This window comes from Typopeltis vanoorti, chromosome 16 (genome assembly GCF_054136105.1).
Source record: "Typopeltis vanoorti isolate ZY-2024b chromosome 16, IOZ_Tvanoo_1.0, whole genome shotgun sequence".
Taxonomy (NCBI): domain Eukaryota; kingdom Metazoa; phylum Arthropoda; class Arachnida; order Uropygi; family Thelyphonidae; genus Typopeltis; species Typopeltis vanoorti.
In genome coordinates, this window is record NC_143564.1 from 61,852,929 (window position 1) to 61,869,652 (window position 16,724).

Genomic DNA, 16,724 nt, shown 5'->3' on the forward strand with positions numbered 1-16,724 from the left:
TGTACACCCCTTGAGGGTATATCAGGAATTTGATGATGATGATGCGAATGTATACTTTGTATTTCTTTTTCTCTGTTTTGTAAAGTAATATGTTGTTTTTTAAAGGCCATTTTGCCACAGAAGAAATTCATAAAAGGCTTCAGTCATTGGATGAAAAGTGGCAGCAATTAAAAGTAGGTTTTTATACATTTTTATCCCCATAATTTATGTTTACTTTTTTTTTTTACATTAGCTTTCTTTTGAACACACACAGAGAGTGAAATAAGAGTGCTCTTATAATGGACATTTTGTCAGGACCATCTAAAAAGTGTAAATTTGAGAAAAATGTAAAATTTTGAGCAATGTAAAATCAAAACTTCAGTGTGTGTGTGTGTTTTCTAAATTTACACTTTATTTTTTTTTATCCTGAAAAAATATAAAAAATTTACCTGATTTTTCATTTCATAGTTCAGTTCTTAGCTTGATCCCCCCAAAACTTCGGTAAGCTGGTACATATCTGTATATGATGCATGCTTGTGCCATGTGACATTAAAGCTTCATTCTTGTCATATGTGTCTCAGTCATAAACAGTAACCAATCAGGTGAACATGAAGTTCAGTAAGGACAAAATTTTATCATGGAATAAGTTGTGTTGAAACACAAATACTGTTTTAAATGCATTTGCAGTGCAAGAGTTTTGTTAGAAAACCCTCATTTTATGGGGGGGGCCTCAGGCTACTTGAGACCTCCCATAAGCACTATGGTAATCTTGCACCAGGAATTAAAATTTCATCAAACACTTAAGTTGGAAAGCAGAGATCTCATGTAAGCCAGGCCAACAAGCAGTACAGTAAATAAAGTATTGCAGTTACAAATCTATTCCTGGTTTTCTTAAGGCAATATTATAATGTCTTTTCAGCAAAAGTAATAGTAGTTGTCCTGGTGAATTTGTTTGAATTGACTAACAGTGCACAAAGCTGTGGAAAAGATTGCTTTTTCCATGTTGAAACTCTCACATTGATATTTGAAGACTATGAATTTGATTATTGTTGATTACTTTGATTCAGTACATTAAATGGAATTATGAAGTTAAGTATATTAATGTCAAAAGCAACTTCATAGCTCACTCAGTTTAGATGAGCCCTTTGATTATAATGACTCTGGTTTCACTCTCATCTACAATGTAGAAACCTTTATCAGGTGTTTTCAATCAAATGGTGAGTTAGCCATTCTCATATGGAGGTGGAGCTTTTTTTATTCTCTTAGCAACTCAGATTTTTCATCTCAAGGATCAATAAGTTAATATGTTAAGGATCAGTAAGTTAATAAGTTTGAATACTTACACAGAAAGTGTGAGTCTACATGTAACCATAAATCAGGAAGGAAGGAATGTTGCATGTGTCAAATTGTTGAAGTTGGACTTAAGTGTCAGAAGAGATATTAGTTATAGTGATATCGACTACCAAAAGAATTGGATATATAGAGACCAAAGCAAAACAGAGAGAGAGAGAGAGAGAGAGAAATACAATTTGCAAGGTGGAAAGACCAATAAAGCCAGAACAGGCAAATACACCATCTTTCAGAAGAAGAGAAAAAAGTTACAGCAACTGCCAAAGAATGTGACCAAGTGCAGTAACTTTTCTTCTAGTTGGTTGGTGACAGTGATCATGCAATTTTAACTTGGGTGATAGCATATCATGTGGTAGTTTTGATTAAAAAGGGATATATATATATATGGAACTATAAGGCAGGTGATTATAATAAACTGAAAAGGCAGCTTGAAGCTGTTCCTTATATCAGAAACTGCATGATAGAGGAATCAACAGGGCATGGAAAGTAGTCAAGAGCTGTCTCAGGAAGCTATCATTGACTGCAGGGAATCTAAATAGATGAACATCACTGATAGCAGCATGTAGGCCTTGTTTAACCTGGCTAATCCTCACCTGGCATATTTCATCTTATTGCCAAACTCCTTATCATATTTCATACTCTTTACTATACTCTTTACAACTATTTGAGAAGTAAAATGCTTGCAAATTTTGTCTCACTAAGAGACAGAATTGTACTACTTGACTTAATATTTAAACTTTTTAACATAATCTCATACATAATTTCAATAACCCAAATCCTTAGTACAATTAAGACTATGAATTTGTGCATTATGGCTCCATTATTCAGATATCAATCCATGTTATTAGTTTCTGACATTCCTAGTCTAGTTAGCTGAGTGGATAGCATCATATTCTCCAAGCATCAGCCTGTGGATTTGAATTTCACTGCAGACATGGATTTGTGAATATCTTTAGATGATAGATTGTTTTCATTATCTTGTGTAAGGCCACCATCCTGCTTATTTTAGACTTGAAATAGCTTAAAAAGTTCTGTGTTTCCCAAAGCTCACAGAGAGGAGCGGTATAGCTTTACAGCTCTTTTGTGGATGGGATTGGCAATAAAATAAGAAAAAAACTATATGTATTGTTTATTAAAAATTGATTTGTGATTGCCAAACATTTAAATTTTATAAATATTATATGCCGTATATAGTCTGCGCAGTTAGCCTAGTGGCTATGCACTTCGCAACCATATGCCTGGGGAAGGAGTGTCCTAGGTTCGATTCCCGTTGACAACATGAGGAGCTTAAGGATCTTTCTCGGCAATTCCTCAGTCTTGGGTGTGGACAGCAGAGTTTTTTCCATCAGTTTATCTGTGGTTTTTCATCCTGCAAGCAGGCAAACTGGCCCCGTGAACACACACAGGCTACTGTCATAGGATATAGTACGGCAAGGAAGGCAATGGGAAACCACCTTGCTCATAATCATTTCCCTAGTATGGTAGCATATAGCTACCCCCACCAGGTGTAATTAACTTTAATTTTAATTAAAATAAGTTCTTAAACATAATGGTCTCCATAATCATTATTCATAATGATTGTTGATTACTGTGTAACCCTGAAAGAAAGAATAAAGAATACAAATAATAATATGAAAAAGAAGAAAGAAAAACTTATGTATTATAAATTTGTTTGTGATTGCTAGACATATGAATATTATAAATATTATATGCTGTATATATATATGTGAATAATTTGTATATTGCATATGTGTATGTTTTAGGATAAGGCATTACAGAGAAAACAGGATCTTGAAGATTCCTTGCAAGCCCATCAATATTTTGCTGATGCTAATGAAGCAGAGTCATGGATGAAAGAGAAAGAACCAATTGTAGGGAGTCAAGATTTTGGAAAAGATGAAGATTCTGCAGAGGTATGTTAAATTCCATTCAGCTTATTTAAATATAATAAATGATATTAATTTTAGTAATACAAGTAAAGAGTTAATACTGATATGATTTAATGAAGATAACGAAGATTACATCAAGAAACATTTTTTTACTTTCTAATCTTTAACAAGTTTTGCAACCTCCTTGAGAATAAATATTGAGGAGATGGGGGGAGAGGAACTTGTCAGGCCAATTCACAGTGCCTGCCTGGCTAGGATGGATTCTTTTAAGTGAAGATTGCAGAAGGAAGGAAGGAGAGACTGTTTGAGCACAGAGGAAATTTCTAAATTTCTGTTAGCTTTCAGGAGAGTTTAAATGGGAAGTTAGGTAATAAAAAGTAGAAGTGAAAAACAGTAGGTAGAATTATTGTGAGAGAAAGAGAGAGAGATGAGTGTGATAATTATAGAAAAGAGGGGGAAAGGAGTTTGGAATAAAGTAAGGAATACATCTGTTTCCCATTCAACTTGGGAAAGTTGAATGAGAAACAGATGTAGCTGGTATAAATTGGAGGAATATGATGATCACAAGTCGGTGCAACTGTGTCCAAGTGAAATGGTTGTGAGAAGGGAACTGAGTAGTAAATGAAAGAATAATATGTAAGGGTTGAAATAATGAAAAATCTAAAAGATCTACTGAATAAATTAAAACATAAAATTATTAAAAACGTGAAAACAGAATAGAGCAGAATGGTGGCATAAGTTGAAGGATAACATGAAGAGAAAGAGAATGGAATAGATGTAATAGCAGGACTTAACATATGCAGAAAGGTGTGGGAGAGGGGAAAGGTAAGGTTATCTCCCATGAGTCTTTATAATAAGCATATTATACACTGCTTGGAAAGAAGCCAACAGACAACCCCCATATGCAAGGTGCATCATGCCATGTAACGAGTCATGTGTTTGTAGCTGATATAAATTGGAGGAATATGATACTCACAAGTCAGTGCAATTGTGTCCATGTGAAATGGTTGCGAGAAGGGAAGAACTGATGGAGTTTGAAAGGGGGTATTGTGATAGGACTCCATATTGCAGGCCTATCTGTTCAGCAAATTGTTGACAAATTTGGCCATCCCAGGTCAATAATCATTGATACCATACTGAGATGGAAGTGCAGCGAGTCAACCTCAAGAGCTACCTGCAGTGGATGACCTACCACACTCACTGAAGGTGAACCATTGGGTGCTACAAAGGATAATATGTAAAAACTGCCATTCGTCAGCTGATACAATGATAATAACAACTGAAACACGAATCTACACAAAACATTCAGAACTGAGGCTCACAACATGGGCTTCCATGTAGGACTGCAATATGCAAGCCCCACATTACCTGAACCAACATGCGATGCTGTCTTCAGTGGTGAAAAGAGCATGGAAGCTTGGAAAACCGTGTTATGGAGCGATGAATCATGCTACACCCTCTACCGAGCAAGTGGACAGGTGTCGGTGTGACAGATGCTTGGTGAACATCTCTTACCTGAGTGTAACCCCAACTATGAAATTTGGAGGTGGTGGTGTGATGGTATGGTCCTGTTCTTCCTGGTTTGATCACAAACATTGAGCTCCAAGATTATCTGAACTTTCAGGAGGACAGTGTACCATGTCACAAGAATACTGCTGTAACTGTGTGGTTTGTGGATACGAATGTCACCACACTTGACTGGCCTCCAGAGCCCTGATCTCAATCCTATTTGAACATCTGTTGGATGCACATTGGGTGAGGTCAAGGGATGTCTGCCCCACAATAGTCCAGGACTTCATTACATGCCTCCAGGAAGAATGGTCTAAAATTCTCATTGATCTCTATCATCATCCACTTATGGAGAGTATGCCCTTTTAGAATTGCTGCAGTCTTTGCAGTAAAAGGAGGTCCTACATCTTATTAAGGTGGGTGTCATGGCTGTTTGTTTCTCACACTATGGTGTCCATTGACTTCTTTCCAAGCAGTGTACTTGACAAGAAATTACATTCTTGTTTTAATCCTTTATTCAATGTAATAAACATAGTTTGCATGTGAAGTATCTTCGTAACTAGTTTGCTTGTTTATAGAGTTGACTTCATGCTAATTGCTTCAGTATTCCATAATGCAAAGCACACCTCTGGGCTCTAGCTAAAGCTATTGGTTATAACTTCTACCCAACACTACTCCCACAACTATTACACCCAGATGGTACTATTGCATCATCATGCATAGAAAAAACCCAACCTCCTGATTTCTACTTCTCCTACTCTTGCATGGTAAATGTTCCCCAACCATTTCAAACTCAATGCTGCATTTGATCTTTTGCCAGAAAGAGATCAGAAAAATTTTGCTCAAACTGGATACCAAAAAATCTCCTGGCCCTCCAATTGTTCTAAAGGTCTGTGACCCAGATCTGACTCCCACCTTATGCCACCTATTTACACTTTCTTATTCCACTGGTATCTATTCTACAGTCTAGAAACTAGCCTATATACAACCTATTCCTAAGAAGGGTGACAAATTCTTTCCTTCAAACTACTCAATATCTATTCAATTGAGGGTGGATGTCCCTCAATTCTTTCTAAAATAATAGAAAAAAACCATAAATGCAAAACTTCTACACTACCTTGAAGACTCTCATCTAATAAATGACCAATAGTATGGATTCTACCACTGTTGATCAACAGAGGATCTACTAACCTGTGTCACCCATCTCTGGACAAACACTTTGGAAAGGCTTGGCAAATCTCAAGTGGTTGCTCTTGATATCTCCAAAGATTTTGATTGGGTTTGGCACAAAGGCCTATTAGGGAAAACTCAGTCATTTATTCAGTCTGCCCCCAACTTCTGCAGTTGGGTAGCCAGCTTTCTGGCCAGACGCTCACTTTGAGTGATGGTAGATGGATGGCCCCTTATCTTCTATCTATACAACTAACACTGGGGGTCCCACAAGACTCTGTTCTCTCACCCACTCTCTTCTTTATATACATAAACGATCTACCCCAGCTGACTGCCAATACAGTACACAGTTTTGCTGATGACATATTACACAAATCCTTTTTGTTTGATAAATCCTGCAAAGCACAAATCACCACAGCTTCCAGAAATCTAACCTCTACTACTTTAATCTAATCTTCAAAGCATTCATTAATGGGGTTTGGATAACATTATCAACTTCAATTCCAGAAAAACACAACTCTGCATTATTTCCCACACAAAAAAAAATCCTGTTCTTCTAATCCTACCCTTGACAATACTTCAATTTCTATTCAAGATGAGATTCACTTTCTTGGAATAACTAACTTCTAATCTCTCTCTCTCTCTCTCTCTTAGTACAAACATATCACAACTACTGCCTCTTCTGCATCCAAAAAATTAGGCTTTCTCTTTTGCTCGAGGTGTTACTTTAACTTTGAACAGCTTTTAACCCTATACAAATCACAAATCCATCCAACCATTGAATACTGCTTTCATATCTGGGGTGGTGTCCCTGTAATTTGTTCTGCAGGTTTTTTGAGGTATCCTTCCAAAGCTGCAGAATGAGTTTCTCATCTTCTTCATTTATCCCTTCCACCATGTGTTTATGGGGTGGTGCTGCTACTCTTATGTTTCCCAAGGAATACAACACACAGCTTTTCAAATCAAATGTGAATAAGTTCCTTATTGCCCATCCACAGTACTAAGGTACCATTAAAATACTGGATTCTCTCACTAATACACTCCACTCACTTTCACACAGGCATTCGGTCTCTGCAGTCTGCATCTTCTATAAATACTTCTACAGCCACTGTTCATCAGTTTGCATTAATAATTTTCCCACTCTTGTAAATCTATCCAAACATATGCAGAAGCAAACCAGCATGCTTTCACAGTTAAACTCTTAAGCAAACTTCAACTCTCAATAAGCAAACAGTTGAACTGTTTGCTTATTATATTCAGTGGAAATAAGAGAGAGAGAGAGAGAACTTCTTGTGCTGGAACTTGCTTGCCTGTGCTTATCTCATTTAATACACAGCCATCCATTTAACAATACACATTTAGATAGGAATTAACATGCTAAAATGGGAGTAATCACTTTATCTTGATTTCAGTAATTGCAATGGCAAGATAGTATGAGATGTTATCACATCATTCTTGTTAGTGTGATTCTGGATATGTCATGAGAACTAATGTCGTTGTCAGTCCTTGTGATCTGACAGGAATAAAAAGCTTACATTACTAGTTGCTAACTTTTGTGTATCTATTCTAATAAGACAGAAATATATTATGCTTGAAAAGAAATTAAATTATAGTTGAGGTTTAAGATTATTAAAAACCCCAGGCAAAATTTAAAACAGTCCAGACTTCTAGATTGAATTTACTACTATGATTTTAACCAATGACAAAAACATAAACATTTAAATAGATTAAACTTTTCATCTGTTTAGAACCGGTTGTATGAGTTCAAGTGACAGCATTGTCTGGACAGTAGGCACTCTAAACAAACATGCCTCTGCAACTTGTGGACATCAACATCAATTTGTCCACATAGAGCAGGCTAGAAGTAACTAACTAGCGTGCATTAAGTTGGAATGGGTTAGAGTAATATTGGAGTGGATACATTGGAAAAATTACCAAATAAAATAAGTGGCAAGTATGATTTATCATATAATTCATTTTTATCGTATATGTTCAAAAATTATTGACTGTAAATTTGAAATTCTGAAAGCAAAAATTTAGTGTATGTAGTTACTAGGCATGTGTACTCATTCATTCACAAGCTTGTGCCCATAGTCATTGCTTGCTGGAGAGTAGCCATATGTAGCTCCATGATAGGTGGAGAAGCTCTGCCACTAAATTAAACTCCCTTCGAGAGTGAATCATTTTTCATGCTCTTGTTTATTACGGCCCTCATCATGGCCCAAACCATGTTCGGAAACCATAGAAACATCCACAGAAAATCAAAGTAAGAAACAAAAAAAAAACACAAGAAGCTGCATCAAATACACTCACATCACACCAGACTGTCATTCATATTTTAACTGCATTCATTTCAACAATGAGTACAGTCACTATTTTAGTTAAATTCATAATCTTGAGTTCTATGCACTCTTACACATTTTATCAATATTCATCAATATTTATCATCAATATTTTGCCATCTTATTAGTTTTATTATTTTAATTTATTGTATATATGCTTTTAAAATCTATCTGCTTATGAAAGTTTTATGAATTTTTCTACACTTTTTTTATATTTTGTTTTATATCTGTTTCTACACACCCTTTACATTTGTTTTTCTAGACTGATTTTTATGTTTTTCTGCTTATGAGGGGAGCTGAAAATTTCTGATAAACACCTAGAACAAAAATGATATTAAAGCAATTCTTCTTCATCATCATCAAATTCCTGAAATGTACCCTCAAGGGGTGTAGCAGTTTTTCTTATATATCCTAAAAGAAAAATAACAAATTATTACAATTTGATGAAACATGGGGGGGTTAAAGAGTTTTTTAAAGATATATTATTTCTTGTGGTTAGATCAGTTGCTTTAATATCATTTTTGTTCTAGGTTTTTATCAGAACTTTTCAGCCCCCCCCACCTTGTATATACAGATTTTTATACCTGTGTATGTATTCTGCTTATTTATTACATACATATTTGTGTATTGACACTGTATTATTATAGCTTTCCTTGTGTCATTAAACCCAAATCAAACAAAGCAAATGAACATAATGCTTGCCTTCATATCCTTAGGTTGCTTTGGCTACAAATCTAAAACATCTAAATGCCTTTCAAACAATCAATTACTTTTGAACATTGAGCTGATATGTATTTGTATGCAGCTATATTAAGGATGCAAGGTCACCTTGAAGTTCATAATGTCATAATTGTGAAGCCTAGCTTTCTCTCCCCCCCCCCCCCCCAACCAATTGTATAGTAGTTTTTTGTTTGCTTTTTAAATACTTCAGTTTTATTTACTTATTTGTCTTGCAGAAAAACAAGAATTTATTTTTTTAGTATTCTTCACAAGGTAAAACTGTCATGTAAAAGTTTTTGGAATGTTGAACATTTTCAGAATGAAAATTTTTTTAAAACATTGTTTCCCTGATTATTCTAATTACAGAACAGTTTTTTTAAATTACCATGCATATATATCAATTTTAATTTTTTGTTATTGTTGACTGGGATGTTACTAATATATTCATATGAAGGGAGTGGTATATCAGTGTATCATACCTATGTTAATTCAATAATAGATGAGTTTGATTCATTTGTTGAGAATCATGATAGTAGTAGATGATTAACTCCATTCTAAGTGCAAAATAATTAATCATATAGGTTAGTGAAATTTTAACAGTAATTTAAATGATAAAACTAAACTATCTATAAAATACAATAGTTATTATATTCATATGAGAAGTGGTTGATATGCTTTACAAAATTAGTTACCATGCATACATTGTATGTAATCATGTTTTAATACCACTTACATTCAAGTTGAAACAATTGTTTTATGATAGCATAGGTAAGGCAAAGCCAGACTTTCTGATACTTGATGCCAATGAAAGCAAGCATTTTGCAAAGACCATTATGATGTATGGTGGTATAAAATGTGGAAGAAGATGTTTTTTTCTCCTGGAAATAGGTTTTTCATTCTACAAGACAAGCTGGCCAGAGCATACATGTAATTGACAAGTAATGATAATTGGTCTCTTAGTCCTACTTCTTTTGTTTGAGATATTTTCAGTAATTTCAAATAGCTTTTGTGATGAATACAGGAATATCAGAAACCATAATGATGAACAAGTTCTCTGACACAAATTTTGACTTTGGAGGCATAATATCAAATTAGTACTTGTAAGCAATTAACTAGGGAAACAGTTAATCAAGAAATCTGTTTTTATATGTAGAGATGATGTCTGCAACATCAGAATATATTATTGTAAGTAAAAGAGTATTTTGACAAAGGAACAGGTAGGTGATTTAGTCTTCAGTGAGATTTACAATATGACAGAATTAAATCATTTGAAAAGATTGGTAATCCATTTTATTATAATCACTGAAAAATGTGAGTAAAGATAAGGTTTATAAAGAGCAGTGATTTCAAAAAAAAAGTTCTACTCCCTGAAAAAGATTGCTTTGGAGCATGTCTAGCAAGGGAGATGAGTAGATAGAATCTTTTATTAGAAATATTTGCTAATATCCAGAAACAGAGAAGTATGTTTTCCAGAAAAGAAATTTTAAATGCAGATGTTATTCAAACCAAATTATCAATAGCTATATAATGTAAGATAGTATGATAGTTGTTCATCTGTTTAAAGAGCTTTGTATATGCATCTATCCTGTTCTAATCAATATTCGTCAGTTTAAAAGAAAATCTAGTGTGTTTTGTGATATGTAACATTTGTTTTATTGATCTGTATGCAGCAAGAATTTAAGTAAATCTCTAAGGTTTTATTTAATGCACACGATATAAATGTATCAGGGGTATAATTGATTTTAAAAAAAATTCAATGTTGAGAAACGTAAGTCAACAGTGCCTGAGAATTTAAGAAACTGTTGGGCATATGAGCCAATTTTTAAGAAATCCAAAGAAGTCACTTATGTAGGTTTGGAATTGTGAAAAGTTTTTTACCTTGGGTATAATATATGTTAAAGATACCAAGTATTTTTAACATATTCCTTTAATCCTTTTTCCCAAGTAAGCAAACAGACAAGTAAGTCAAGTTTGCGCCTGAACGTGGTTCAAGACTTATGGTGGTGGTGCAACACCAAGGCAACTTGCGGTAAAGATAGATTAAGTTCTGATCACTTTCCTTAGTATTTCCCATAAATGTAAAACACATCTCCTAGGCGATGTATGATGTTATACATTATGGGTGGGGGTCACTACCCAGACTGGTTTCAACCTTTATTGAGGTCTCATCAGTGAGTAGGCAGACCCTGAAATGCCAAGGTTTAAGTAATACAGAGCTTATCAATTTTACCTATGCAAGTTGGCACAAGGTGCTTTGACCTTATTAATTAAGAATCTCTGGATGAGAGAAAGATGTGAAAAGATTTTTACCTTGGGTATAATATATGTTAAAGATACCAAGTAATTTTATAACCTTGGTTTTAATACTTTTTCCCAAGTAAGCAAACAGACAAGTAAGTCAAGTTTGTGCCTGAACGTGGTTCAAGACTTATGGTGGTGGTGCAATACCAAGGCAACTCGTGGTAAAGATGGATTAAGTTCTGATCACTTTCCTTAGTATTTCCCATAAATGTAAAACACATCTCCTAGGAGATGTATGATGTTATACATTATGGGTGGGGGTCACTACCCAGACTGGTTTCAACCTTTATTGAGGTCTCATCAGTGAGTAGGCAGACCTTGAAATGCCAAGGTTTAAGTAATACAGAGCTTATCAATTTTACCTATGCAAGTTGGCACAAGGTGCTTTGACCTTATTAATTAAGAATCTCCAGATGAGAGAAAAAATATAGTGAAATGGTGGTGGGAAAAGAAACAATTCCAAACCTATGTTAAAGATACCAAGTTTGCACCTGAATGTGGTTCACCATGTTCAGGTGCAAACTTGACTTACTTGTCTGTTTGCTTACTTGGGAAAAAGTATTAAAACCAAGGTTATAAAATTATTTGGTATTTTTAACATAGATTATACCCAAGGTAAAAATCTTTTCACATCTTTCTCTCATCCGGAGATTCTTAATTAATAAGGTCAAAGCACCTTGTGCCAACTTGCATAGGTAAAATTGATAAGCTCTGTATTACTTAAACCTTGGCATTTCAGGGTCTGTCTACTCACTGATGAGACCTCAATAAAGGTTGAAACTGGTCTGGGTAGTGACCCTGAGTTTCAAAACGTTTCAAATAACTTGACAAAAAACGTAACACAAAAATGTTACAAAAAAAGCTTATCATTTTATATTATAGAGTAGATAATATTTATAATAATTGCAAAAGAATGGAGGTTAAAAATCTAAACATAATTGCCAAAGAATATAAGTTTAAAAGCTCTGCATCAGAAAAAAGGAAGAAGAAAAATGTAGTGACTCACATTTAAGAAAAAAAAAAGCGACATAAAATTTAAATATATAATAGAAAGAAAGGAATGATAATAAGCCGTTTTGGCAAGCACATGACCAAAAAATGACAATGATCAAGATAAATAATACTCATTTCATATGTATAGGAGGGTGTCGTGGGTTTAAACAGAAGAGAACAAACTTTGTTTTGAATGAACAAAGTTAGAATCTTACTTAGGTGTACAAGGTTCAGTCATCAAAGTAATGCATGAATCAGAGCATTCAGAATAGAGAGAATGTCTTACACCAGATTATTACAACCAGCACTTAATTGCAACCTAATGGAATAAAAGATTCAGAGGTTATTTTAGAAAGGTGGTAACACTAATTTGATGAAAAGAGGTACAGACTCTTTCAGTCTAAAATCTTCTATACAGGAAGACAAATGAGTCATGTTATTTTAAATTCTAAATTATTTTAAATTCTAATACTATGCAGGTAAATGAAAGGTTTTTAATTTTTTTTATAGGCATTACTGAAAAAACATGAAGCTTTAATGGCAGATCTAGAAGCCTTTGGTAACACAATTCATGCATTAAGAGAACAAGCACAGTCTTGTAGGGTAAGTTATATCTTTTTGCTATAATTTTGGTAGAGCACATAGAATTACATATTTTCCTGTCATCACATTTAATCCAGAGATGCATATCATGAGGAGTTGATCATAATGTGATTCTCCAGATAGAAATTTATTCGTGAAATAAATAGATCTAGCACATTTGTTACTTATTCTCCATGAAGATGAAGTATCATTTTTTATTTTGTTATATAAACTACAATATGTTGCTGAAATGAGTTCATTATCATGATATTGAAATCTTCGCAATGGAGATTTAACTGCTGGAAGAGGAAGCTGTTCTTTGTAACTTTTCCTGTTTATTGTAACAATATTTAAGAGTTACATTTTATTACAACCATTAGCATATGGTGATGGAGCTATGGAACAGAGCATTTTGTATAGAAGGGAAAATGCGTTTTTTTAATGCTGCATTGTGCATTTGTGATAATGCTGTCTTAATGCTTTAAAAAAAAAAAAAAAAAAAAAAAAAAAAAAAAAAAAAAAAAAGAGAGAGAGAGAGAGAGAACCAAAGGAATAGTTTGCTATGATGGCAAATTATCCTTTGTAATGGCAGCACTGTTGTGGAACTTTTGTCAGGACTTAAATTTGCTATACTGAGTGTGTTCACTATAACAGTCTTTGCTATAGTGAAAGCTGATTACAATATGGTGCACTGATAGCATAATCCTTGTACATAGATTATTGGCAAGAATAATATTCTGTTTCAAACTCAAAGAACATTCACAGACATTTCAGATTAACATGTTCAGGATATGCAGTTAATATTCTGGATAGATACATATTTAAAAACTAATTATTAAAAATAATTATTATTCCAGTGACAGTCTCCCAATACCATCATAATGAAATGTATTGATGGCTAGATGATTCAGAAACCATATAGACCAAATGTGATAGTCACTCTATTAGAAATAAAATAGCAAGCATTATTAGCATCATTATTTTTGGCTTTCCATCAGGAGACATAAGTCCATCTAGTTTGGCAGCAGCATGATCTCCACCAATTACTTGAATTCATATTTATACTTTGGTATAAACATTATAAAAGTTATGACTGCCAAATGTCTTCAGAGTCAGTTTTATGTTTGTGATGGGTAAAGCCAAAAAAAACTCAGAGGAAGTTTTGAACTTTTTTTTTGAACTTTATATATATATATATATATATATATAACTATCTGTTATATTAACTCGGAATTGGGATATGTTCATATTTTTATATACTGACTTAGATCTGAGAGTTAGAACAAACAATTAAATTTATTCATAACGCAACATGTTTCGTCGGAAGGCCAACTTCTTCAGGCATGAAGAAACACAGAAAGCAAATAAAAAATACTATAAAGAAATATTATGTCACTGAAATTTGACTATAAACTTCAGTTAACTTTGAACTGCAGCTACAGTCCATGTTAAAGTTCTATTGTTAGGCATCTGTGTGCGTGTAACTTACCAAGACATCTGACTCCATAAAAATCTCCATCTTTAGAAAATTTACACACATGGATAGATACCTACATATGTCTTCACATCACTATCCAGCACAGAAAGTGGGTATCATCTCAACTTTAGTGCATCGTGCCAGATCTGTACTGTCAGATGATGAAGAGCTAAAAAAATGAACTACAACATCTAAAAAGAACCTTCATGAGTAATGGCTACTCTTCAAAAACTATTAACAAGCATCTATACCGCCACCATCAAAACAACTCAGAAACACAGGACAACCCCAAAGGTTATATCTCCTTACCATACATCAGCTCGCTCTCCAAGAAACTACGAAGAATTTAAGAAAGTTTAACATAAAAACGTGCTTCTCTACTCTTCCCAAATTAAGATCAATTATAAGCAAACACAAACCAGCTCACAACCATCTACAGTTCCCAGGAGTGTACAAAATTACGTGCAACTGTGGTAAGCCATACTATGGCTAGACGGAGAAATCCATCCTCCTACGTTCTCGAAGAACACCAGAGAGACATTGCCTACAAAAGAACTAGAGCAAGTGCCCTGTCAAGCCATGTCCTGTTTTCAGTAAACACAAATAATGAAGGCTGCAAACATGAGATAAATTGAACAACAACTTCAAACCTTCATATATGCCACGACGAGGTAGAACGTCGCATAGTCGAGTCTAAGGAAATTGTTATGGACCCTCATCATATGAACAGTAACTTTAGTTACAATTTACTGGACTCATTCAACTCTGCTATCAAATATTGGTGCACTCGTGAAGTCACACGTGCACAGATGTCTAACAATAGAACTTTAACACGGACTGTAGCTCCAATTCAAAGATAACTGAAGTTTATAGTCGAATTTCAGTGACATAATGTTTCTTTATAGTGTTTTTTATTTGCTTTCTGTGTTTCTTCATGCCTGAAGAAGTCAGCCTTCCGACGAAACATGTTGCGTTATGAATAAATTTAATTGTTTGTTCTAACTCTCGGCTCTAAGTCAGTATATAAAAAATATATATATGAAGTTCAAACTCTCTTCTTCACTATCTTTTCATTGTGCCCTCTGCTAGAACCTGGTTCAGCTAAATTTAGGCGGCCGATGAATTCTATTGCACAGTGTGAGACCACTGCCCTGCTTATATACCAAAGCTCCATGTTTGGTCTCTAGGGCAAGGTTTCCAAACTATGTAAAAATAAGTAAAAAAAAAAACAAAAAAAAAAAAATTTTAAATCAATGAAAATAGAAAAAGAAATCCTTAGTCTGCTCTTGGTATGAATGTACTATGGGTCTACAAATAAACCTCTCATGGGTGTAAGCCACATAAAAAAAAAAATGCAGTCTACTCCTGCTGTTTATCTTATATATACCCTGAATGTACTTCTGTTTACTCTATTTTAATACAATTCCTCTGTACATTTCATCAGTCTTTTCTGAAGATTCACATTTTTCTTGTTAATATTTTTCTTTAAATGAATTCACATGCATTTAAAAACCTTGGCAAGTAAAGCTGGCAGCCATGATCTATTATTTGTCTGAAAGACATATAATGGTATCATTACTGCATTACTTTTGCCTGCAATTCAAGATTCATTTAATTCATCCTACAATCTGCTGCACTTTACTAATTGCCTTATCTTATATAATTTCCTGAGTTTAAATTTCATATCTGTCAAAATACCCAAATCTTTCATTAAAATTTTCTGAAGCCTGTCCTCTCATGTAATATTCTAACATTATCTTCTTAACTAAATCGATATATATACTTGCATTTGTTCACATTTTAAGCCCATATCCTCATCTATTATTATAGTATTTTGCAATCATCCTTTAAGAAAAGCCCTATTTATTCTCTAATCTTTTTGGAAATTACCTGCAGCAAACATAAGGAATAAATAAATCGTGAAGGAATAAATACATAAATAAATCAAATCAAGTTTCAAAATGCAAAATTTGCATTTTGAAATTTGATTTGATTCAGAAATATATGTGAAAAATCCATATTTCAGAATTTTGAATTTTGTTTGCAGTAATAACGATGATAATGAAGTATTTCATTATTTTATGAACGTAACAACAGCTACAATGTTCTGTTTTTGCACATAATGTTGGATTTATTTTCAATTACAATAAGGGAACAAAAAAAAAAAAGAAGGGAGCATACCCCTCAATTTATAAAATTATTGCAAGTTCAATGAAGGTACAGTTTGAACATACATGCAAATTTTTACACAGGCAACAAATTTTTATTTTTATTTTATTTTTTTTAATCTTCAGATGTAGGAAATATAAGTAGTTACAGCATTTCAGATTATTAGGTTTGGACTACCAAGTGCAGAAACCAACCACTTTGATAATGCATAATACTTATAAAAATATGAATATTTGATTTTTA

General features: G+C 33.8%; 1 protein-coding gene across 1 annotated transcript in view; it reads left to right on the forward strand.

Annotated features, from left to right (window-relative positions):
• Window positions 1-16,724, forward strand: part of alpha-Spec (alpha spectrin) — a 509,808-nt gene that overhangs the window by 226,979 nt on the left and 266,105 nt on the right. Inside the window, exons 21-23 of the mRNA XM_090406229.1 lie at window positions 106-173; window positions 3,093-3,242; window positions 12,764-12,856. Coding sequence (XP_090262355.1) covers window positions 106-173; window positions 3,093-3,242; window positions 12,764-12,856 — 311 coding nt within the window. The remainder of the gene's footprint in view (window positions 1-105; window positions 174-3,092; window positions 3,243-12,763; window positions 12,857-16,724) is intronic.